We start from the raw sequence: 27,489 nt of genomic DNA on the forward strand, positions 1-27,489 counted from the left end.
TTTTTCTTTTGCAAATGAAGCATTATGCAGATAAAGCTAAAGTAGGGTATTTTGCAATGTATGTTTGGCACAAGCCTGAGCCTTGTATCTTGGTGTTTTCACAGAACTAAAATGTGAAGTTATACTATATATTTCTTCTGTTCCTGTGCAGAGATAAATTAGTAAATTTAAGTCAATATACAAATTATATACATAAACATGTATATATATATATATATATATATACACATACATATATACAAATATACAATAGGAAGTGGTTTGGAGGTGCAGTAACAAATCTTAGTCTGTGAAGCTGAGAGGGGTAGCACAGATCTCACAACCAGATAGTACAACTGAACTAAATTTAGTACATGGACAGCTATTAATTATTCTATTTTGTACTTTCTATGCCACGGAATCTTCATCCATGCAGAATAAAAGCCTTTAACACTTCAGATCTTTTCTTCTCACTTAACAAAGCTGGAATGATGATTAGGAACTTCTCTTTAAGAAATTGTATCCCAAGAAATAAAGGTAGTTAAAGTTCTAAATCCAGTTAAGATACTTATTTTAAAAGTCAAAGATTTGATGTAAAAAATCTATCTAATCTCTACTACTTGACTAAGTAGTAGAGTAAATGAGTAGAGAAAATGGATCCATTCTGACTATATTGTACCCCAAAATTTCTTTCCTACATGAATGAATTATTAAACTGTTTGAAAAACAGTCATCATACTACTGCTGCCAGGTAGTTAGTGAAGATTTTACAGGTTACCTTCCAGAGAAGATTTGGGCTGTGTAATCTCGGTGCTTATAGTTCAGAAAGGAGGTGGAACTGAAGAAATGTTTTTAAATTCAAGGTTTCTTGTTGGTAAGTTAAAACTAACATCATCTTCAGTGTACAGGATTTCAGTTTGCTGTTTAGTGACTGAATTCGCTCATGCACTGTGTGGGGAGCTTAAGCAACCAATTTGGATCTTAGATTCCACTCTTTTCAAAAACATCAAAAGCAAAAAAATAAAACTTGACACAATCTTTCAGGCTGAGAGATAACATTTAATAGGAATTCTCACGGAAGATAAGGCAAGAGACAAAAAGTTACATGAATTCTTTGCATTCATGTTTGCTACCAAGATGCTTAGACAGATGGCTGTAAATGAACTTTTTTTGAGGGAGACAAGTCAGAACCACTGTCTCAAAATGACATGAATGCTGACAGATCATTTAGTACTGACTCAAGCATTCCAGTACTTCCAAGGAAGTATTAGCTGTGATATGCAACCTGGCATCTAAATTGTCCTTGGTAGCAGAAAAATTGAAGTTGATAAAAGTGACACCAATGAGAGAGTAGAAAGAAAAAAAGAAAGAAACATTCCATAAGGATCCAGAGACTAATTAGCTTGCTTTTTCTAAAAGATTAATTGGTTAAACCATAACAAAGGAGAATTAGCAGAGATGGATACAAAGGAATGAAAAAGAATCCAAGACTCTTTCTAAAGGAAACCATATTTCACAAATCTGTTGGAGTATATGGATAAATTTTCTGGATAAATTGCATTTTCAAAAATCCTTTGACAAGAGTGTCACTAGAAACTCTTAAAGAAATGTATCTATAAAAGAATAAGAGAAGAGTTGCTCCTGTGGATTAATAGCTAGTTAAAAGTGAAGAAACAAATCATGGGAATGAGGAGATAAATGTTACTGTGGAGGAAGTCACCACTAAGGACCACAAAGGAAGCGTGTTGGGAATTATTCATTTAAACATATTCATATATTGCATGGAAAAGGATTAAAAAATGAAATAAAATAGTTTTTTAGGTAGTAAAATATTACTGAGGATAGTAAAAAGCACAAACTAGCTAAAAAGTTTCAGAAGGATCTTGTGATACTAAGGCTATAATGGCAGATAAAATTAAATATTGGTAAGTGAAAATTAATGTAGATAGAGGAATAATCTATATACATCTCATGATGAGGTCTTAATTAGCTACTGCTGATCAGAGAGAGAGGAAAAAAGCTTCTATTAATGGAGATGTCTGTTGTAGTCTATGAGAATGTCAGATCTGCACTTAGGGTGATTCAAAGAGGAAAGTGGAGTGCAAGGGAGTATTAGGAAGGGAACAGAGGAGTAAAGAGAAAACAGTAGATGCCACCGTGTGATTCCATGATTTGTTTGTGCCTTTAATACTGCTTGTAACTGTAGTCCTCCAATCTCATAAAGAATGTACTAAACTAAAAATATATTTAAAAAAAAGGTCGGTGATGGTTGAAACAAAAGTCAACGTGTGAGTAGATGTTAGGATGTGCTCAGAAGTCTGGATCTTTGGCCACCCAGATCAAATGTACATTTTGTGATTTAGGTTTCCTCTTCATGGGAATAAAGATGCGAGTCTGCTTGGTTGTTTTTCTCTCACCTTGGATCACCTAGAGTTAAATAACCTTGGCATGGCATTGCAATGCTGCTCTGGAGTTTTGATATAATATGATATGAAAAATGTTGCGAGTGCACTTTTTTCAGACACAGCAAAAGATATGGAAATAATCAAAGATATGGAAAAGTCCCCCATCTCCATAGGAAGAGAGATTAGATGGATTAGGATTTTTTTTTTTTTTTTTTTTTGGATATAGGTGAAATCATAACTGCTGGAGAGGCTATGGAAGAGACATATGCCATAAATGACAGGGGAAGGGGAAATAGGAGATTTTATTTCCCTCAATACAAGAATTAAAGTTCATCAAACAAAATTGGGGAGTGGATTGAAAAGAAATACTTGTCTTTCATAGATATGTGCATAAGTGTGTAACTGTTTGCAATAGATTCTTTGGAGGCCAAACCTATAAATTCAAAAGGCTACTACATAAATTAATGGAAGACAAATCCACAAAGGGTTTCTAAACATAAGGAGTCTTTTGCACATTCTTTAGAATCCTTAAAATCACAGATTTTCAAAATGTAGGCTACACAAAGAAGATATAATATTTTATGTTTATGCCTTTAAACTTTTGCCATATATACACCCTTCTAATCCCTGTCAAAATTGTATCTGGTCACTGGTCGCAAATAGATCTTTGTTTTCTCTAAAACCATACAGGTATTTTTAACCTTCTATGAGAGCTTAAACACAAAATATTTCTACGTACCTACCTTTGCAAATTGCATCAGCTATCAATAATCTTACCTGAATGAATGTCATATTTTTTTTATGGAATTAGCAGCCGCTAAAACATTAATGGATCAGATCTACTCCTAAAGTTTTAACAAAACCCCTGAACCCTCCAATGTTATTTTACATTTCTTATCTTAGAGATAAGAAGATCTTCTATTTTAAAGTCAATTGCATTAGGCAGCATCATTTTAGGTATAAATTCTTATTCAGCAGTGTTCTGTTTATTTCCGTAAGAGATGCATAATCTATTTGTATTGATAAACATAAAAAAGAAAAAAAAAAGAAATGAGAAGATTTTAGCTGAATGATAATCAGCCTAGAAATCTTTTTGTATTTTACAGGAAAGTTTAATTATATCAGGGACCAAAGAGTTTGTAGCAACATGGCTTGGAAAATTCATTTTGTGCCCATTTTGCCTCAGGTCATTCTTTAAACAACACAGATGATTTCAAAGTGTTGAATTTAATAAAAGAAAAAGAAAAAAGTGAACAGAAAGAATAAGAATTGTGTTTGAATTTGAAGACAAGCTAATGAAAAAACAGCTAGACAAGGTTATACAGTTCTCTTCACCTCCTCCCCATTCATGATAAAGAACTGACACTAAGAAATTAACTGCATGTTATAGTTAGTTGACAGCATGAGATTATTGGATGGTAACATGCAGAGGCTTGGACAGAGTGAAACATAATGACTGTTCCCTTCAAATTTGTAATTTCCAAAGGACCAATAAAACAAGAGTATCTGTCAGTTTAATCAATGTAATGTGCAGAATGACAAATGTTTTACAATTTCACTTTAGTCTGAAATTTGTCTTTTGGGATTCACACAGTATGTTAATATACTTTCAGCATTCATTTAGCAGTTTTTAAGTGTTCTATTAAAGACAACAACTCAATGTGACAAATTTTCAGTGGCCTTGTATCTTGACAAACCATTTAAGGTCTAATACAGTGTTTATTTTACATTATAATATACACTGTTATTTTGGTGGAAAGAATATAGAAAGCCCCAGCATTGATGATCAGATGTCTTTGTGTGAATTTTCTATAGGCCGAAATACTGGAGAGCAAATGTTGTTGTTATTATCTTTAGGAGGGATATATTTGTATTTGGCTATGTTAATTAACTTTTTACCATAACACTCTGTCTTTAGAATTAATCTGGATATCATAAAGTATTCACAGACTATCATTGCTATCAGAAAGCAATTACCATATTACTTTTTTCATATTACTTATGGAGTAGAATTCTTCGGAAGTCTCCTTTATACGGAGAGGTGGTTCTGCTCTCAAAATTCTTTTTCTGTTCAAATGTTTTTCCAGTTTAGAATGTATTTGCTTCTTTCATGCTAATTAAGACTCTCAGTAATGCTTCAAATTATGTCCAGTGTTAGTTGAATGGTAGAGTATAGTTCTGAGAACAACAAAAAAAAAAGTGTGTGTGCGAAAAGAAGAGCACAGTATTCAGGCATTTCCTGAACTATATACTTTTCCTATAATGGGCTACTTGTTTTCTGGGATACTCTTGTTCATAGGCAAGGTATATAGTTTTCCAATACAAAGGTATGCTATAAATTAATCATGAATGGTAAAATTTTCATATGTTTCTGCTGTGATTTTTTTTAATATTTAGTTGCAGTTAGAATGACCACTACAACTGAAATACTAACGTAAAGCACTCTCTTTAAGCATTTTACTTTTTAAACAAAACTGTAACTGAAACAACCTCCAACAGCACACATCTCATCTGTAACAGCACACACATGCCTAGAGACAGCTAATGAAAAAAGGACACTGTTGTTGTGAATCTTTGAAGTGTGGAAAGGAGACTAATAAAACAAGGCATTTTTCCTCTGATTATACAATTATATCTTGTTCTTTAGATGTATTTTCATTTTAATGGGTACTTACTTTTAATTCAAGTTTTCAGTACAAGCATGTGACAAAAGAGTTCATCATGATGCTTTGACAGAGGTTTTAATTGCCATTTGGAGTATTATCTTAATTACAGTATTTATTATCCATTTATGAAAGTAGAAGCTTTTTAAAATATGTATAGATATGATCTTGCATATGCATTCAGACTTCATTTTGTGCTGTATTCCATCACATTTCACACCCTAAGTAGGGTCAGGGTTGGTCAGTATATGATTATGCGATTACTGGTGAATTCATAGATGCTGCCACAAGAAACAGTATTAATGATTAAGTATTCTATTTCACTCCTGAACTTTTCTATGCAGTATTACAGAACACAGTATTATGAATGAGTTGTAAAAATAAGGCGACAACCACTCAACCCCTCTGAGTTATTAAAGACTCAAGAGGTTATTTTAAGTTTTTTAAGATTTGGTGCTAATAAGCTCATTAATCAGACAGAGAAATTCATAATAAGAACCAGTATGTAGGAGTGGAAGACAGACAAGTTCAAACGGGAAATTAGGTACGCATTTTAATGTTGAGGATAATTACTTCTGAAAGCTGCTGCAAAAGTGGCAAATTATCCATCTCCAAATGTCTTTGAGATGATACCTTTATCGGAGGTATTCTTCAGTGAATCAGATGTCATTATGTTCAACAGAAGTGTAACTGGGTTAAAATAAAAGTGAAGGGGATCCCAACAGACAGTCCCTTGCTACCATGGGAAATGGAATCATATAATCTTTCATAAACTGCGTCTTAAGTTATAATACCAGTTCTAATAGACCACTTCCTTCCCTGCTCCACTAGAAACCTGTTCTAGAGCTTTGTGCTTTAATAGTAAGAAATAATTTTCTGATATACAGCTTTCATTTATTCAGGTTTGGTTTATGCGAGCTTGATTTTAGGTCAACATTGTCCTCAAGCTTAAATTGTTGTTTAGCATCACAGCACATGTTGGTTGTTGCATCCCACTCACTTTTTTTTCCAAAAGGTAATTCCTCCTCCCCATCCCCTGCAAAAATATATAGGAACAAAATAAATTAGAGAATAAATCATTTTCCTGTCTAGGACTGCTAAGCAGAGTAAACAAGTCTGAGGTCCCATAAGGACATAAAAAGTACATACCTTGACGTATATATTTAAAGGTTACCCTTATGCTCTTCTGTATTCAAGCTAAGGGCTGAGATATGGTTCAAAGACCAAATGACACAAATTGACTCACAGCTCCCTAGCTAAAAGCTAAAGCTCTCCTTAGTTTTGGATTCTCTGTAGTGAGTAGAGTAAATTTACAGTGCCTGAAACAATTACCTACTGGTTTCATTCATCCGCAGGCCTCTAGCACACACCATCCTCATGCACAGAAAGTTACTTAAGAGCTTGAGACATGCTCAGAACCTCTGCTGAGCAACACATTGCCTAACAGTGCTGTTCTTGCTGCTTTTGCTTCTTCCAGCTCTTATGTTACCTTTACTACCCTTACTTATGTTACTATAGGCTGCAACTCCCACTCTTGGCACAGTCATGAGGGCTCCGATATGGTCTGCTGTCAGGGCTGCTTTGATCAGTATGGGCTAGTTCTCGGTGCAGTCACTGCAGGATGTGCATACACATACGTGCCCATCCTAAATGAGTTTCAATTTGCTCGTGGATAATGCTCTAGCAATGATCAGAAGTGCCGTGGTGTGCTAGGCCTCTTCGTGGAAGATGTCCCTCCCCGATATGCCCTAACCACATCATTTTACCCTGGTATTTTCCTGCCCTCAATGGAGATGTAAGTGATGCTCCTCATGTCCTCCTGTCCTGTTGGGAGATAAAGTAGTTCTGTTCCTCCTCCCTAACAAGGATGTTAGTTATGGAGTGATTAGGGAAGCCACTCTGGCCAGACTGTTAAATTGGATGATGGGTGTGGAGGGGGCACGAAACTTGTACCAAAGCATGCTCACTGGAGCAGGGTTTGGAAGAAAGAAAAGTAATGCAAGGACAGTGAGAGTGTCATGATGACTGCTTCCCTGGAGTGATGTCATTATTATCCATGTGAGAGAGGTTGTGTTCCTGCTGTGCAAACAACACCATGTTAAAAGTAAGAGCAGCATTTTTGATATTTCGAGAGTGCTAAAGGAACAACTTATACAAAAGTAACCACAACAAGACAGTCACCAGAGCATGGTTCCTGTCCCAGGTTAAGAAGTGCCTTGGACCAAAGTGGAGATGGCTGTGAGGAGGGACAACAAATCCTTAAATAAAAACTTTTTTTTGATCTTCCTCTCCATTGTAAACAATTGAGAAGGCTGATACAGATGTCTGTATCTGCACTTTGCAGTACTGCACTGATGTTGTAGTTTGAGTTGTCTCTATTTTTGCCACTTTTAGATTTGTCAGTCTGAAATGATACCTCTGGGTGAATCACAGTGCTTTCTCAGAAATCACAGTATTTTCTCAGAATTGCACTAAGAACCCTTTCCGTATGCGTAAGCCAGGGCCAAGTCAAGTTGCTAGAACCCAAAGGTACATTTTTTTTTAGGTCCCCAAGTTGCACCTACTAGTTCCTAAATACTTTCTTTTCGGAGTGGAAACCTATGTTAGAAAAAAAGAAGGATGGAGTAATGCCTTTACTTCCCTTGCTTAAGATGCCATAAACTGCAGCTCCCACTCGTGACCACAGTCACAAATGCTCCAGATAAAATAAAAGCAGTGATTTGTGGGTTATTAGAGTTCTTAGAGTATTAGATTTTGTATACCATGCTGCCGAGGATTTAGCATGCAGGATATTCATGGATAATGGGATTCATATCCTTTCAGAATAGTGTTGGAAGACTGTCCTGGGCAGGGGGAGCAAGTTATCTCTGTTTTTAATTGTGTTTCTCTACCTGTGAGCAAGAATGTGTACAGCATGAATGAGCCAAGATCTTTCAGCAAACCAGAAAACAAACACTAACAAACTAAATAACTAAATTAACACAACTAGCTAAACGTGCAAGTTTTCGGAACATTAACTTGAAAATTTTCACCAATTTATTATGATGAACTGTCATAACTGGAAATGTCTATGACCAATAGATTGCAAAATGCATACAGGTTGTGAAATCCCAGAATGTCACAGGATATTGACCCTGAATTAGACTATGATCTTGATAATTCAGCTCCTAAAAATTAGAATTTTAGAATGAATATTTAATTTAAAAATTGCAAGTGAAAAAATGAAATATTTATATTCTGGTACTTTTTTATCATCTAGAGATATCTATTTAGTTTCAATATTCTGTGTGAGCAAATATCCATAGTCACAGCCTGTTTTTCCCTCAGCCTTTCATCTGTTCTCTCCACGTAGCAGCAGCTGCTGAGCTCTCTTCCCACTGACAAAGTTCAGAGGAGCTTACAGCCAGGAGAGCTCTTTGCACGGACTGCCCAACTTTGAACCTTCTAGCCTCATAGCCCTTTAGTGATGGTAACATTAGGCCAGCGTCTGGTACTGGAAGAAACATGTAGATATTTGAGCAGAGAGAGCTCTCTCTGATGAGATTTGGAACTTGGCTGGTGAGAAAGATCATGTTCATGCTAACAAATACTGGTTCTTTGTCTAATTGGAGTTATGGTTCAAGAACTTGAAAATATTGTTCTTCTTAGGAAAGAAGATATATAACAGGACAGTCTTTGCACAGATAGGTAGTTTTTGGTAATGCTGAAAATAGGCAATGCAGTCTTGCATGATAGAAAGCTGAGAGGGAAATCAGCAGACAAAGCAAGAGAACTGAATTCCATGTAGCACTACAGCAATAATTTCAAACTGAAATAGTTTGCTCCTTGGCCAAAATCAAAATTGATTTTCAGGTCTTTAGCACTTCAGCAAATAAACTACATTATTTGAAGTGGAAATCAGAGGCTCTCTTTATTCATTTATTTAAATGTTCTTTTGAAAACTTAGCTTTTTAATCAAAATCAGTATGAGTTTAGAATGTTCATTGACACTAGTCAGTTATGATTTAAGGCAAATACTAGTGTACAGATACTTGTTTTCAGTATTCTCGTATGCATATATCATTCTTATATCAGAAATGCTACAGCATTAAAATCAATAAAATACAAAACTGAAATCAGACTCCTCCATCCAAAACAGAAAAAATCTGCTAAGCATTTTAATGCCAGGGCAACTCTTTCATGTCACAACCGATTCTAACTGGCACTCTCGGGACCTGGCACTCTCTTTTGGTCAAGATATGAAATTATTTCATATTTATTGTAATATTGAAGAAATTACTCTCAGGCCTTTCCTTACAACTACATGCATGCTAATTAGTTAAATCAATTACGTATACATCAATGAGAAAGGATTTTTCCAAAGTAATTTGATCCTATGTGAAAAAAGTGATCATTACAAATCCTGATTAAAAAAATCAAATTCACTTGTATTATTAACATCATTAGAAGGATATAGCTAACAGAATTCATTTTTATTAAATATCATGTGGTAAAACTTTTATTTTTTTAGATCACTTATGTTCCTATGATGCACAATCTGTTAGACTAAGAGGCTGAGATACTTACTTATTCACCTTTAAATATAGATATATTTTGTTTACCTGACTTAGCTCTGCTGCAGCTTTATGGTCTAACCCTGTGTGTTACTGAAAAGGTTTAAAAGTAAAATAGCTCTGCCAGGAAAAGGCTGCGACCCCATGGCAGCAGTTACTGTATGATGATTTTAAGAAAGTGGAACAGGAGCCAAATGAGACATTGCTTTCTCCACGTGAGTTCAGAGACTTTCACATGTTCCACTCGAAGTTACCTTTTCTAATTTAAAAACAAAAATCCACTACTTAATTAAAACATTACAATTCTTGCTTGAGGGAAAGGCTAAGTGAATGACCCATGCAGGAGAAGTATTAGTCACAGATCGGTTCATCACTTACGAAAAAATGAAGTCCGGATCTACAAAACTCCATAGGTATCAGACTTGGAAATTACAGATCCTGAAAACTCATATATCTTTGTCACGTAAACCTGGAAATGCCCACATTCTGGGTGCCTTTATTCTCAAAATTTAAATTTTTCAGCCTGGAGGATCTAAGCATTCCTAAAACACTTCAACAGAGCAAGACCTAGTAGCTTAATGACTACCTGGCACCTTAATTCCAGTAGAATTTAGAAAATTATTCCATTTACCTTGAGGGGCAGGGCCACGGTGGTGCTGGAGCTGGCACTGCTGTGGCCTTGTGGGCGGTGACTAATGGCCCCAGGCTGCGCTGAAATGGAGCTGGGCAGGGACAGGGAAGGCTGGCAGTGCCCTTGGGAGCCTGATAGAAACACCTTTACAAGTAATGGGTGATGTGACACAATTATTCATTTTATAATCTTATAAGCGGCTATCACAGTAGAATTCATATAAAACTAAATGATTTCTGACAAACGGAGGCCTTGGAATTGAGTGTAAATTAAGTGAACAAATACAAATTTTTCAGCTAGCAGCAAAGATAACCATGCACATAGAATTTTTTGTGTTGGGAAATCAGCGTTCGGAAACAATGTAAATCATTACTATCTTATATGGACATTTGCCTTGCTTTGTCTCATACAGTTTCTTTTCTTTTAAAAAGGAGCACAGTCCTTCTGATATTTTTCCATAGGAAAAATAAAATAGATTATTTCCATTATGAAATAGAAAGCTACTGAAAGCTACTCCAAATGAAATGAATCCTAAGAAAGTAAAATGTGAGCTGGGAAGTCATGAGGCAGATACATTCCCTAGTGAAGTTAGGGAATGATAAAGACTTGAAAGAAAGCGTTTGGGGTTCTGAAAATCAAGAACCTGGCTTTTACTGCTGTTATGTTTTAAACATATATCAGCTGTAATTATATAAAAATTTTAAAAAAAGCAGTTCCTAGGATATCTAGTCCTGGGTCACATGAAAACTGGTGTAATTCAAGGTGTTTATAACAACACGTTCACACTTTGAAAACTCATATATGTTGTCTGAAATCTTTGATGGTTTTTGCTTTCAATTGCTGATTAATCAGTATATAGGCTGGAATAAGCTGTCCTTAAAAAATCACATATATCCAATGAAAACACAATTAAAAATGATGAAAGATATCAAACCTAAAATTATTGTTCTGAATTCAGAGCCCCTGCTCCTAGTGTTACCCAAAATTAATTAAGTTCTGTGAGTTCATAAATGTATTCTACCATCACAATGCTGTGCAAGAATATTAGATCTTTGGATTAATATACTATTGCAAACTTTGATGCTGATGCCAATTAATAAGTAGAGTTATATTTTCTTCATAATGGGATTTAATGTCAATTTAACCAGACCTAATTAAACTTTGGCTTATAAGTCATTTAATTGAGAAATGGAATGAAATTTTATGAGTTTTATGGCTTTTTAATTAAAATAAATTAAGCCAACTTGTGGTTAAGTCCCGGCATACTTTTCCCCCTGTATTTCCAAACTATTACACAACATTTTAGTCAAATAATTTAAGCATACTTTAACGAAAGTCAATGAGTTAAAACCTCAGGCCCTAAAAATCTAATCTTTTAGGTACCCTTTGACATTTAGTCAAGTGACGTTAAAAAAAAAAAAGTGTCACCTTTGGCTATAAGTTGTTTAACTGTGTTTAACTGTGTTTAACTGTGTGTGTTAAACACAGTTAGTATAGACTGTGAACCTTTGAGTGTCTCTGTGTCGGCATGCCGATATAGGTGCCTATATATAGAGGTAAACTTGGCACCCATAGTGCCATGTGACAGGACAAGAGGCAACGGGCAGAAACTGAAACCCAGGAAGTTCCATCTGAAGATGAGGAAAAACTTCTTTGCTGTGAAGGTGACAGAGCACTGGAACAGGTTGCCCAGAGAGGTAGTGGAGTCTCCTTCTCTGGAGATATTCAAAACCCGCCTGGACGCGATCCTGGGCAATATGCTCTAGAGGACCCTGCTTGAGCAGGGAGGTTGGACTAGATGATCTCCAGAGGTCCCTTCCAACCTCAACCATTCTGGGACTTTGTGAAAAAGTTATGCATCATTAAAAATTGTTTTATATGAAAAAGTATTCACCTTCTTAATAATAAACATCGCTTTAGCTTTAGCTAATTTATTCTATATGCATGCATATGTTGGCATATGTAATTATATTACATATCTCAATAAAGTTCAAAATCTGTTATCATTTTGTCATGCCTAGGTCTTTATTATTCATCTCCATCTGCAATCCTATATAAAATAATACACAGCTGTTTTTAACAGGTTCTTTTTACTGGTAACTTCCAAAGTATATGATATTGGAGAATCAGAACAATTATCTTCTTACATTGGGAAAAAACACAAAAGACAGTATAGACTCTGCTTGTGCCAGAAATACTGTGTAAGTTCTAGTTCAGCTCCTACTGAACAGTCAATTTGTTCCCTGATTTGAACCCATATAAGCAATTATAGACATATATTCTAACAATTGAATTGAGTGGGTGTAGCAGCAGAATTATTCCTTTCCCTCAATTTCCCTATCCTTCCTTTTAAGACCCTAACTGGCTTTTTGTCATAACTCTTGCCTTTTGTTTCCCTGCTTCTTAGGTTCACTAAGTCTATCCAAAATGTCATCATCAAAATTAATGATTGTTTTTTACCTATCATATCTTGTAACTCATTTCTCTCTCCAATACCTTTTACTGGTTTCCTGTTTATTTCATATCAAATTTAGATTTTTCTTTTTTCCGGGGGAGGATCTTGTGCCTCTAATTTATAGCTATTTCACTCTCCTCCTACAGTTATATATGAACGAATATATTTATTTCCCTAAAATAAATAGATTGAGAAAGAAACTTTGGAAAGAAAGAAAGAAACTGTGCTTGTCATGTTCCCTGTTAGTGTAGGGTAGGGTAGGTAGTTCAGAGATTGCTTAATCAAGTCCTCAGGATTCAGTCAACTATTAACAAATACAAATTAACAATTTGTATTTAGTTTAATATTTTTGTTATTGTTATCTTTATTATAAACTTCAGTATAATGAGTTTCTAATTGCTGTACATATTTTGGGTACTAGCTGGGGGGCAACAATTCATTCTAGACACGTTCAGGAGGTAATGCTAACCTCATGGTCTGAAACTTAGCCTTATATAAACGAACATTATGCAGTTATTGATAAGGTAACTGTATATGACTAAAGCTATTTAGGAAATAGATCAGCTAGGAAAAAATATAGAAATATAGAATAGGAAAAAATATAGAAAAATATGTGTGTGTGCATGTAAACATAATATATTGGATGTGCTCAGGTTTGACTGAGTTTATTAAAATTCAAACAACATGCAGATCTGCATTAGTCTTTATTAATTCTTGGACGACAATTTGTTTTTCCATTACTAGTTATTTAATGAACTCTACCTTTATTGCAAAATATTACAGTACAATTTTCCTTTTGTTTTCTCAGTCACATATGAATTACAACTGTAGCTGTTTCTTCTAATCATCTTTATTTTCTTTTCCTGAAGATTTGTAGAAGGGCTGGGTATGAAAATTATTGCTGAATTTTATGGGATTTTTTGGCTTTAATAGCTTTTCCTTTTTTCCTTTCAGTATGAATGAATCTAAAATATTTTCATCTTCTCAGGAGAATATAATGGAAGTTATAAGAAATCAAGAGTTTTTACTTCTACCGGCTGAAGAACTTCATAAACTTCTTGCTAGTGACGATGTCAATGTTCCTGATGAAGAGACCATTTTCCATGCCTTAATGATGTGGGTGAAGTATGATATGCAGAGGCGATGCAGTGACCTAAGTATGCTACTTGCTTATATCAGATTACCACTGCTTCCACCACAGGTAATTTATTCTGTTTGCTCTTTCTTTCTTTATTTATTTTTTTTTTAAATATAAAAGGAATATAATCACTATTATTGTAAAACTCACATCATTTTATTATCAGCAGCTGCTTAATACTCTGGATGTTTAAAAGCAAAACCATTCAGGATTAGACACTATGAAATGCAGCACTTCACCCAGAGTGATGTCGATAAATCTGAGAACTGGGCCAGCAGAATCCCAACAAGAAGTGTAATTTTGAACCTGAAAAGGAATAACCGCCTACGTTGTGACGTGCTAAGAAGGACAGGCTGAATAGTTATTCTGCCGAACTGGGGTTATGACAGATGCCAGGTTGAATATGATCCAACAGTGCAAATAAATAAGGCTGCATATTGTACTCCAGTAGGAAAAACTTGGTCAGCAGACCGAGTGAAGTTATTTAGTATTCTTGTAATACCCTGTTGTGGTGAGGCTGCAGCTGGAATACTATTTCCAGGTTTGGACTCCACAGTTCAAGAGGGATATGCAGAAGCTGGAGAGAGTCCAGTGAGGACTATCAGCATGGTCAGGGCCCAAAGTATGAGACCTAGGAGGAGAGGCTTATTTGAAGAAACAGCTAAGTGACGATCTACTAGCAGCTCAAAACTACTTGAAGGGTAGTTATGAGGGTAATGGAATTCTTCTTAGGAGCACCACACAACATAAGAAGGGGTAAAGGTCTCACAGCATAGTATGGATGGTTTAGGTTGGATACTAGGGGAAAAAAAAACACTTAGAAGACAGTGCAGCACTGCAGCACATTATTCAGAGGTCATGAAATCACCTTTATTGGGAGTTTTCATTACTTAGCCAGGTGAGGCTGTGGATCACCAGATCTAGTGTTGGCATTAACCCTGCTTTGAGGGGGAGGTTGAACTAGATGGCCCCAGAGGTCCTTTGGAGATCCCTTGCTATGAACACTTCTGTGATCCTATGAAGCAGACTTCGGAGTCTTCTTTTTTTATGAGTAGTAAATAGTAATTTTCTTCTGTTTAGTACCTATAAATAATTATTCTCCTTTCGACTAGATAAGAATAAATGAGTTTAGATGATTACATGCAAATGTTCATGCAAAAGATCACAACACCAAAAATTAGTCAGTGACTAGTAAGTCTAGAATTAGCCCCCAGTTCAGTCTTGCTTTTTGAGGATGATTTCATTCCAAAATCATACTAGTAATAAACTCAAATCATATCATTGTCTATAAGAGTGATTTCTACATAGGAAGTCAGAGACAATGTTCTCACATATCTAAATCTCTTCATGTTCATTGGGGTATACTGTTTCTGAGAGATCAAATCCTAAGCCTAGGGACCAATGAGTAAAGAAAGAAGTCACTGATAGAGCAAAGAATATTGTTAAACTATTTCTTTCCTGTCTCTGAATCTGCAAAGATTTTCTTCCTTGAGACTGTGGGGAAAAAAAGACTGAAAGAATATGATAATGGCAAATATCTTCAGTTGTGAATCCTAGTTGTTATTTTAGATATTAACCTTCCAGCATGACTCCATGTGTTTCCTTGTCCAAAATCAAGAAGGAAGTCCAAATTTAAAAAACCACTTAAAGATCAAGTACATTGCAATCCTCAAATGACATCCTGAGGTCCCTCTATATTCAGTCCTGCAAAATTAAAAGAGGATCAAAGAGAGACCTCAACCACAACACCTCAGTCATCCGTATTGCTACTCATTCAATTGTTAACTCATTCAGTGGCTCTGATTTGGACAACTTTGACTAGCTCTGTCCAAGACCAATGTGCCACAGGAATAATAGGCCTAACTCAGTTGGTGCCACTTGGTAGTTTCTTGCCATGTTTCCTTTAGTATTATCGCTATAGCATATGATTCTCTTACACACTTAAGTAGTCATTCTGTTTCAGTCAATATTTTGAAGAATATGAGAAAAAAGATAAAGGTAGACTAAGAGTGGAAGCTCACTAAATAACCACGTTTGTACTGTAATGTCTATAATATACAAAACAATATGCTGCTCTGAAAAGGCTAAAGGAAAAAGCAAAAAAAGAATTATAGGAAGAAGATGATTTTAAAAGTATTATCATAAGTCATTATGCAAAGATTTATAGGCCCTTTGCTACACAGTGTGTAGCACTTAATCAAGAAGGTGGTCTCTATGTATCATTGCCTATTGCCTGTCATTGAGTACTGCATCATATAAATATTTTCTATAATGCTAAGAAAGTATCTTAAAAATTATTTCCAGATTAAAGTTAAGATATAATGAAACTTTCAAAATAAAGTTATTGAGAATAGAAGGCTGAAATTTATTTTCTATTACCAAGAGGTGAAATTTTTCCTATTAAGGTTTATACTAAAGTGTAAATCAAATAAAACACTTTATCATTTTCGTTGCACTGAAAATTAACTGAAAAGCTATCTGGAGAAAAGTAGGATCAAAATTAAAAGCTAATCATAGGACTTCTGAGGAAAAAGATTTGGGTTCCTTACTTTTAAATTCATTTAAAAAAAAATCAGCCATATACCACAAAACTTATTAACAAATTGGAAAGATTGTACTGAGATCTTCTTAAAATGAAAGTTTAAACTTATAGCTTTTGTTCTTATGACACCTCATTTTACTTTCGAGGTGCAGTAATGACACTAGCAGTGTCGTCAGTCTTAATAGGATACGCGTGATAGGATATCAAACAATATAATTCAGAATTCAGTGGAAGAATTTAGGACTAACCAATCAGCATAAACGTATAGAAGGAAAGTATCGTGAAGCTGAAATTGAAATGATAGAACCTACAATGTTACCATAGAGTTTAGTTTAATTTAGTTTAATTTGCTCCTTTGATTTGCTTGAAACTGTCTGCTGAATAAGATAAGACATTTTTTATTTCCTCATTCAAGTCAAACTAGAAAGATTAGTGGCTTGACCAAGATAATAAATTATTTTGTGTTATAATAGGTAAGATTTAATTATTTTTTTCTAATAGGTGATGACAATCTACAGGTGTAGACGGACATCCCCTTTGATGTCCAGCTGGAACAGCTAAAGATGTTATTGTCTGGTTCCCAGCTGCCTGTCATAACCCATGATGATTACCTTTCCCGCAGCTCAGGGAACAGAAAGGATCATCTGGCCAAAGTCTGCTAGAATATCTCGATCTAGCTCCCTCTGCTGTTGAACCTAAAATGGTTGACCTTGGCTTTGAAAACTCCCGTTTTTAATTCTACTGGTTTCCTCTTTGTCAATAAGCTGCTTCCAGCAAGCGATGGTAACGATTTTTGAGGTGCTGCAATGTCTTGAACTTCTCTACTAATTTCCCAAGTGAATATGTTTACTACCAAGGTTTCTGAGCACCATGTGAACTTATGCTTTAGAGGTTTTGTAATCTTTCAGTCAACATGGAGTTTAAGCTCCTCTAAACCCTAAGCAGATGGCCACATAACCAGAATAGATCTTTTTACCTCTGAAAGTCCTTGACATAAAGGTGCGCTTGACCACTGAAGTCGTGAAAGAAACATGTAATGATTCAGTACAGATTGTTTAAATTAGTATATTTTAACTCTGTAAAAGCATTTTATTTGCAGTTGGAGTGGACGGAAAACTTACATCCATTTAGTTACTGTGGACAAGCATAAGAACACCAAGGTTAAATTTATCCTAGTGTATAAATAGGCTAGGGCCTTCTGGCCCAGATGGCAAATGGAATAGATGAGTTTATATCTATTTTCCTTATCTTACTCTCCTCCTCTCCCAAAACAGAATGTTTTTTCCTGTGCTTGTATCTCACATCCCCTGACTCAAGCTTTACTCTGAAACATGCTCTGGCAGCTCAGTAGCATGTTTGAGCCTCTGCCTAGCCCTATGTTTGTTTATTATCACTGATGTTAGCTGATTTACGAGGATGAAAAACTTGATTGCTTTTGCTGTCTATCTGTACACATTTTAAAGTGCCTTTTAATGTGGCGACTACAGCATGAACTGAGAATGTGTCCACCTCCTCTTAGGCAAAACACTATTTGTATGGTGTTTCCTATAAGAGTACGAGAAAGTCCTAATGGCAGTTGGGCTGTTAAATAAAAATTACAGACAAGTGTTAGGAGTTACACATGATACTGAGTGCATAGAATAGCATGTCTAGTGAAGGACTAGGGTGTTAAGGATATATTTGCATGGTTCTCAGAAAAGGCATGCATACTAAAATGATTGCAGAAATTTGCTTGCAGAAATATTTAAGTTAAAGATAAGTTATACCCCATCAGAATGTCTTTATAATGGTTGGTTTTGCACCTGTTCATAATATTAGATCATTGGTCAAGTAAGAAAGCTATAAAAATACCATAGGATAAAGCATAATATTATTATTTTTCTCTCTGTAACACTTCTAATAAGATCACTTTCAAAGGCTTGCAAATACCATCAGCAAAATCACAGAATCACAGAATCACAGAATCACAGAATCACAGAATCGTTTAGGTTGGAAGGGACCTCTGGAGATCATCTAGTCCAACCTCCCTGCTCAAGCAGGGTCACCTAGAGCATATTGCCCAGGATCACATCCAGACGGCTTTTGAATATCTCCAGCGAAGGAGACTCCACCACCTCTCTGGGCAACCTGTTCCAATGCTCTGTCACCCTCACAGATAATGCATAGTGTATTAAAAGTACTATGGCTGAGATCTAGCGTAGCTAATATAGGTATCTAAATGATGCCCAGGGGCAGAAGCAATCCAGTTCTTCTAAAGTAAAGTACTTAAATACTCTGTAAAGTCACTGGTAAAAAAGTGAGCTGATCTACCTGGCTTTAGTGCTTATTTCTATGGTGATAATATAGGGAACCTGTAGAAAATGCTAAGCTTCTAAGTCACCTCAGCATGCACATGTTATATCTGGTAGTATAAAAAAAAACAATGAAGCAGTCATTAGTATACTGAGGTTCATTCAGTTCTGACCTTTTTAATATGTAATAAATTAGATAAAAAATTTGAAGGAGCCTTTGTTTATCAAAAAGTCGAGGGTGCCACTACATTTCAGTCAATGCCTAACTTTTCCATCCGGGCAGTGTGATTGATAATATAAAGTAATTTACCTTCTAACCAGCTCATGCCATTAAAGAAGCGTATATGATATGAATTCATACCTGACTACAGTTCTAGGTTTTTTAGAGTGCTTCTTGCCTCACGATCCAGTATGGATCAGTATCGACCATATGGCTCAGTATGTGTGTAAATTCTATCAACCTCCTCTACAATATATTTGTGAAGTTCTTTCAATAATATTTAATGAATTGGATGTCACAGGATTATAACTTGCATCTGAAAAAACTAAAGGTGTGATTCAATTTCACATTCACATACAATTTCACATTCACATACACGTTTAGGCTTCTTCACCTAGATGCCTAACTTCCACTGTTGGCACTGAAGATCTAGGATTAGTGCAGTTTCCAGCATATGGGAACCTGGCACTATTTGAGAGGTGCCCTGGGTTATCATGGTGCCTGGTTCCCAGATGGTTTTCTGGAAAGGTTCTCTCATAAAGCCAGTGTCATATTTGCTAGCCCTGTGTGGATTCTTAGGCACCATGTGGCATCTCAAAAGGCACTAGATGCTTGTTTTCATGCATCTAGATGAAACAGTTGCTGTTTATATGGGATAGGGATTCGGATGTTGACCTGTATCAAAATAATATGAATTTATGAGTGCTAACAAATATGACAAGATGATCGTTTCTCTCACTATTGAGGAATCTGACTATCTTCTGACAATTTTACTATAATAGAATTTTACCTTTCTTTCTTTTTTTTTTCTTCTTAGTGACACATAAGATAGTGAATCATTTTTAGAGACATAGTTTAAAACTAGCAGTTAAGGAAAACGCATAATTTTTTTACATTTATTACCTAGCATTTAAAGCCATTTTTACATAACTTTAAAATAAATTAAATAAATTAAACAAATAAATAAACTCAATCCTTATCAAAGGAGGTTTCAGACAAACTTATAGAGTGATCTATGCATCCCTATATTAGCTTATCATTGCAGGAGAAATTTGGACCTTAAATTTCACAGACAGAATATGTTGTCATTTCTCTAATTTTCTTATATGGATCCTCCACTTTATGTCTTTCGGTAAAGTGAACTTTTTTTGAACAGCTTCTCTAGTTGTGGATATATCTGGTCAGTTGATATTTTTTCTGAAGAAAGATGTGATAATTCAATGCTGTGTGCAGAAGTGATTCAGAGGGATCCTTTGTGTCTTTTAGCTAATTCCAAAATGGTCCAAAAGTCCTATTTCAGTCTGGTTGGCCTTTCTTAAGTAGATGAGTGACAATATGAAAATTTATAAACAGTAAAAATGATAGACAGTCAGTGGAGTTATTGTGTGGCATTACCTTTTGAAATGCAGTTTTACATCAATACATTTCATTAGAATACCTTGAAGCGGTCACGAAATACTGCTCAATTAAAATGTGGTGGCAAAATAATGCTATACTACTGTTTCTTTATCCTATACACAATTAACCTGGCTTTTTATTGTGTTCAGCATGTCATGATATCCTGAACATAAGGCTTGCTACTAAAAATGTTGGAGTAAATTTATTTAGTGAAAAAAAATCAATCTCCACTTTAGTAAACTATTTTTGCATGCATTTATAAAAGCATTGGGGAATGGGGACGCTGATGAGTAGAAAACACAGACCTTGTATTTTTCACTCTCCAGTAGTATTTTTTTGCTCATGAGTTGCAATAATGGCAAAACCCAAGAAGTGCTGGATTTTTAAATGATATTTGTGGTGTTTATCATGCACCAGTGGGCTCTGTTTTGTCCTAGAGAGGGCAGGGAAGAAACTGGAAAGAAAAAATGTATCACTGCAGAAAATCGTAATTTTGTCAGGATCTGTGCAACAGGTAGCAAAACCTTTCAGTATGGGCCACGAGAACCCAGAGAACCCTAAAGACATTAAAATCTGTGGGTGGAGCAGGTTTCTCCTGCCTGCTCAGGAGCTATAATGTAGTAACCTGGAGGACTGCATGCCCTGTGCAGTCCCTGCAACCCAAGCCACAGTCTAACTCATGGAGATAACGAATACCTTGAAACCTGGGTTGTCTGGGTCAAACCCAGGCATCTAAGTCTAACTTTTTATACAGTTTAGCACTTCCATACCTATTTAAAACAAGGTATACTTATTTTATACTCATATTCATTTCTATATTTTAGTGTGGAGGTACCTAAACTAGTTTTAGGCTAGCTAGTGTGACAGGAAGTGTGGTGTACTGCTTGTTTTTGTTTGCTTCCTTCTCCCCTGAGTGGATTCTCCCCTGAGTGAATTCTCCCTAATAGGAAAACACAGAATCAGAAAAGTTTTCTTCTCCAGTTTGCTGAGCCAGCAACATTTCAGAGAGTACATACATACGAAAAGAATGTCACATTTGTCCTTGAAATACTCTCTAAAAAAAAGGTATTTTAAATTAAAAATATTTCAATTTCTATGTGAGGCTTTTTAATTCAATCCTTCTTGCCTGTTTTTAAGGCTTGAAGATCACATTTGAAACAGGAGAACATTATTTAAGGAAAAGCTGGTCCTTTTGTATTCCATTTCTTTGTACTCAATCTTTTATAGGAGTTTTATCAAAGTAATATCAATTTTGGTAGAGTAGTAATTGCAGTAAAAAAAAAAACACAGTAATTTGCAAATACAAGCTATTACTTTTTATTGACTACATATCATTTGTGTTCCGTTAGTCAGCATTTGTCATGCTATTGTTTAGTCCTCTATTCTAATTTACTTATCACTTTCAGAAGAAGAAAAAAAGAATTTGATTCAGAAGAGCTTCCAATAAAAAGATCTATGAACCTAAAAAGACCAGATAATTAGAATATTCTGTCATAGCCCAACCTTTTTGCTGATATTAGTATTTTTATTTTATTTTTAATGTAACTTTTTAAATTATTGTCTTCCTTATAAACACTTTTTGAGCTCTAGAACTTTTCTTATTTCTTAAGTAATACTTTAACAGTACTGCAAAATATGCATAGCCTCATAATTAATATATTATCTATTTTACTTTTTTTTTTCCCCAGAGATTAGAGAGAAAAAACCATAAGGCACTCTAGGAGAGATTCATCTCACCTAACTTTAGATTCTAGAATACAAATGTCTAACATTTGAGATAGGCATTTATTTCAGGAGGAGATTTATCATGATATAAAGCAACTTTCTTCTCTCCATTTACTACAGCCTAGGATGCTGAGGTCAAAAGTAGATCTCTGAATCTGTATGATGAATTATACAGAAAGCTTGCACTTGAGTTTTGTACTTCTTATTCATGCCACTAAATCTGCCCCTTAATGTGGGAAGAGAGCAAGTGCGTACAAGTTAATCATCCTTTTTTTAAAACCTTTCTTTAAATGAATCTCTGATACAAATACTAATACAAAACTTGATCTAGGGAACTTGATCTGGTAAAAATAGTATAGTTTAATCTTAAAAAATTACTTTTTTCTTTATAATTGTAGGGAAAAATTTAAAAAAAAGGCTGACTTAAATGCAGAATAAGTCTTAACTCAGTAAAGAATAGGGGGATAGAGCTTTGACCATTCTAACATTGAGGACTGGATTTTTAGGAGGGTTGATTGTATCTTAAATACATGCTATTTCATGTGTGCAAACTTCTACAAAGTTCTTTGAAGGACTAATGTGCACAACTGAGAGAATTCTTTTTAAATTAGATTTTAAATATATATAAAGTACACCAATTTATAAAAACCATTGTCAAAGGTCATCACTGCAGGCACATGTTGTTTCATCAGATTTAAAAAAAAACAAAAAAACAAAAAACAATTCCTATTTTCCTAAATTGAAAAGCCTTTGAATCAGGGAAACATGGGGTTGATAAGTAAATTGATCAAATTAGTACCATTTTCAAAGATCTACCCCATTGTACTATTTAGACTAAGGAAAGTCAGTGTGTGCCAAAAGAATGGACATATTTCGGAATGAAGTTAAAACTAAAGTTTGTACAGTGTGATAAAAGACAACAAGGGACCACTTATGCAAAATAATATTGAAGATTTTAATAAATGGGCTCATTAAATCACGATCTTTGGGGAAGCGTTAATGTTGTGAAAGTGGTTTCAATCCCACAGTTTAATTACCTATCACAGATGCTACCAATGAATATTCCCATCCCACTACTTAGTTTATTCAATAGAGTGGGGAAAACGAATCAGTTTCTTCATTTTTATATCATAAATGCAAAACCTCAGAGAATGTTTGTGTGTATGTGACTGTTTGTTTACCTAACATATTTATTTTGGTAACCCACTAGTAAGTTAAAGAAAACAAACTTCAGCTATGCTAAATTATTGTAAATTCTTTTCTACACTGCTGCAGCAGACAGGGAGGACTCAAGATTATAACTGAAAGGCAGAAAGCCCCATTTAAGATTTCCTGTGAATACGAAATTATTTTTAGTGTGTGGGGAAAAAGTTGAAATTATAAATCAGTTAAACACTAAACATATTTGCACTGCCAGTAACTATGATCAGAGGGGGAAAAAAAAAAAAAAAAGCCTAGTAGATGTCAGAGTTTGGTTCTTAGTCATAAAACACAACTAGATTTATTTCCAAAATTCCAGTCCCAGACTGTTTGCAATATATTATCATCTATGTACAAACACAGATGACAGGCTTACACCCAACCTCATGAAAGTCTGCTGTCTAGGGAATAAATCTTAATGTAGATATCTAATGATTAGCCATATATTTCAAGAAATAACTGGTTTAGAGTTTCCTAAAGATTTTTCAGTTTTTGTTTCTTATTGCAAAGGAGAAAAATATCCTCTCAATAAGAATATAGAAATCTGGGGTCTCTTTGTCAACCAGTTAGAGAATAGCAATGTATTATAAATAATTTAGGCCGTAAGCAACACAAATATTATATTTCATGTATTCAAACAGTTACTACAGAAAAATGCTTGGACATAATCTCTGAGCTAGAAGAAGTTTACTTAAATCATTAATTAAATGTGAATAAGAAAGAAAGAATTCCAGTCAAACCTTGAATTTTCCCTGATCTGAGGCAAAACAATAGAAAACAAAACAAAATGAAATATGCTAAATTAGATAAAATATTAATTTGAAATATTTTTCATGATTTTCTTTCTAGGACAGTATATTGAAATGGTTTTCCTAAAAACTCTATGAATTCCAAAAGATAAAATAGCTGCAAGCTATTTTTTAAATTTCAGTTTAGGGCCCCTAATTACAAAACAGTCAAGTGGGTAACACAGATAATTATTTTGAAGTTTGCACAATTTATTCAATTTCTAGCAGAACAAAAATGGGATTTAGAAGTGGAGTTTACACTTTAGCTGCATACAAAATCAATTTTTGACCTTGTGATCTTTACATTTAAAAGTCCAGAAAATATCATAACTTTTGTATTTTTAAAATGACTGAAAGGAGACAGTGAATGACTTTTTAAGTGTTTTAATCTATTTTGGTTAAAATCTATTTTTCATATCAAGGTCTAGATGAAGAATTGCTGGTAATACCTTGACATATCTTTAAAGTGCAAAAATAAAAATAATAGTTTGTAAGAAATGGTAAAATATAGTTCTATTAAATTCACAATTATACAATCCCTGAAGTTAGTATCTGGAGCTATGTAAAATTAAGTGATTTGATTGTATACAAAATTGCCCCCATTTTCAAATTAATGTATCATTCTTAATGTTGTTTTCTAAACATTAAAGTAATATTGTATTTGTTTTTTTTAAAACAATTATTATCTTATATTTGTATTCACTTCAAAGTATATAGTTGCTGTCTTCATTTGTAAAGACCTTTTATTTTTTATGAATATATCATTATTCTCTGAATGTATGTCTTAAACAGTTCAATGACATATGCTTAACCAATAGCCCAATATACTTTCAATCTTCATGTAAATAGTGGATATGTGCTGCTGTTCTTGTTCCTGTTATCGTATTATTTTACAAGAATAATTAGTTTGGTATGTATAAAAATATTTTTAATGTATTTTTCCTTATTAGAAAAGACTAATAATAGCTAAAATCTCATTCATTTTACTTGAGAAGAAAGTTAATACTATTAGTGGAAACCATTTAAAGTTCTAACACAGACATTTGAATGAATACCTTCTGTTATCAAGAAAGCCATAATTCTCTCTTACTTATTTTTTTTTTCTAATATAGCTGTTGAGCAGAAAATTCACTTAATATTGTAAAAGAGAAAATTAAAGTGAAATTGATAGAGACAAGCCACATTTTACTTCAGTTCCCCAGAACCTTTCTCTTATTAATTTTATAATTCAGTTTCTTTTTTACCTTTGATGATGTGAAGACTAATCCCTAGTAGTGGAGAATTCCTGACGGTGAATTGCTTTTATCCACTTTTTCAAACATTTCAAAACCTTCATACAAAAAACAAGCAGTGAGGATACTTAGGATTGTTGGAACTGGTCAGAAAAGGGGGCTGTAAAATTTCAGTTAAAATAGGAGAAACGAGGAATTATAAAGAACTGCTATATACTTTCTACAGAAATAAATCAGATTTGTAAAAAGTTTTTAATTTATGAATTTAGATTGTTAGTTCAAGTGGCTTATTTGCTACGTCATAAAAAGCATCACTCATTCTTTTCTAGATAATTTTAGCAAGACTTATAATGATACAAAAGGACAATTTATCTGAAAACCTGCCTATTATTCTTCCTTTAATCCTTCTTGGTAAGCTTAACATTTAAATTATCTTCCATTATTTTAATTTAAGTCTTTAACAACGGCTGATGGCTATGCAATAACCATTGCCTGCACCAAAATTCTTGTTCATATCAGCCATCGTTTAAACCCCAGAGGAAAGACATGGATGTATTCCTCTAGGCTGAATCTTGAATTAACTGAAGCATGAACAAATGTATTCACATAGAGATAGCTATTCAATATGCTGTTAATTGTATTAGGTCAGTATACTATTTTTTTAAACTCTAAATTAGGTGAAAATACTTAAGTTTGACATCAGGCTGTTCTTGGAAAAAGAAGAGAGAAAACTATTTACAATTCATTGCAGAGATGTCTCCAAAAAAAAGTTGTTTCCAAGGTAACAAGAGATCAATCAGCCTATAAAAACTGCAGTTTCAGTGGCAGCTGCTGATCTGTTGCCTGTTGCAGAATCTGTATTCAAGAAAGATATACATTTTTTAAGAAAAATATTAGGAAAATAGATCATTTTATCAACTCTTAAGATACCATTTAAGTAACTAATTTACTTTTCTTTTTTATCTAGTCAGTTCAAAATTTATTAAACACGGATAAGAAGTTTAAAAAGATTATTGAACAATTACTCTTTATAGCAAGAGGTTTTGTATACAACAGAAGTAGTTCAGAGATCATTGGATTTATGAAAAAGATAGCACTTCACGTGGAACTTTGTTCTCCTTCGTGTTTGTGGCACAGCATAAATAGCCTGAAGTTGCTTAAAATAAATATATAAGATTTTGATCAGGATAATGATGAATTAATTTCTTGCAATTGTCTTATAGATAGAAAATAAAAAGTATCAAACAATTTATTCCTTTCACCACATGACACAACTCAAATATCAATACAATGACCTAGGAATAATGACTTCCTCTTTTGCTATCAGCTATAGACTCGTCGAAAACTTTTGTAATAGGGGCTTCTTTCAAAGATGCAAACGGTGTTTCCTGTCGGCTTGTGTAGCATAAGCACGCTAGGATTTTGAAAATGGACTGAAGTCTTATTTTAAAGATAAAGTTTTAAAATAGTATTTGTATATTTTCTATGGATTCATATAAACCATTTATGCGCTTTTCATTTTTACCTGTACAAAGTACAAACATGACCTCTCCCTTTAGAAGTCTCTGTTCTTTCTTAGTGGGTGATCATTGACAATAGCTAACAGTAACAAATCTGTACTTGGAAACAGACACATAAAAGGTCAATGTTGTCCAATCAGATATTTCTTTTGAAGACCATTGAATATGCAAACTTCTATATCATTTTTACTTCATTTTTTTCATATGGTAATATGTTCCTCTGATTCAAGGTTGTCAAGTGACTTCAGATATATTTTGGCTCAAGAAAGAGATTCATGGGATTTGTTAAACGAATGTGCCATAAAAATCCACATTTCATTTACTCGCAGTTCTTTCAAGGCTTTTAAGCCTTTTGTTCTTATGATTATTAAAACTTTTAAGATAAGGCTAATCCTATTTTCCACATAATGATGGCATGTAGGTTTCTGAGGGCACAGGACTCTCTAGCCTCTTTTAGAGGCAAAAATGAACAGGCAAATGCACCTAGCTATTGGGAGAATTTTAGAGAATTGGAAGTTGCTTTCCACCTACTATAAAATTGACATATTTAAATATGGAACTTTATACTATTCAGAATATAGAATAATCATCCAAAAAATCCAATATAAAATATTATTAAAGACTATCCAAGATGCTAAACCACAATAACAGGCATGGGCAGACACAGAGCACATAAAACATAGTTTTGAATGATGTCATGACCCTTTTGGCATCAACTGTCATTTGAAAAAACAAGATAAAAACTTTTG

The 27,489-nt window shown here is 34.3% G+C and overlaps 1 protein-coding gene across 1 annotated transcript in view; it reads left to right on the forward strand.

The window, feature by feature from the left end:
* KLHL1 (kelch like family member 1) overlaps window positions 1–27,489 on the forward strand; it is a 258,070-nt gene that overhangs the window by 127,809 nt on the left and 102,772 nt on the right. Inside the window, exon 5 of the mRNA XM_068929677.1 lies at window positions 13,675–13,887. Within this exon, the coding sequence (XP_068785778.1) occupies window positions 13,675–13,887 (213 nt within the window). The remainder of the gene's footprint in view (window positions 1–13,674; window positions 13,888–27,489) is intronic.

This window comes from Struthio camelus, chromosome 1, assembly GCF_040807025.1.
Source record: "Struthio camelus isolate bStrCam1 chromosome 1, bStrCam1.hap1, whole genome shotgun sequence".
Classification (NCBI taxonomy): Eukaryota; Metazoa; Chordata; class Aves; order Struthioniformes; family Struthionidae; genus Struthio; species Struthio camelus.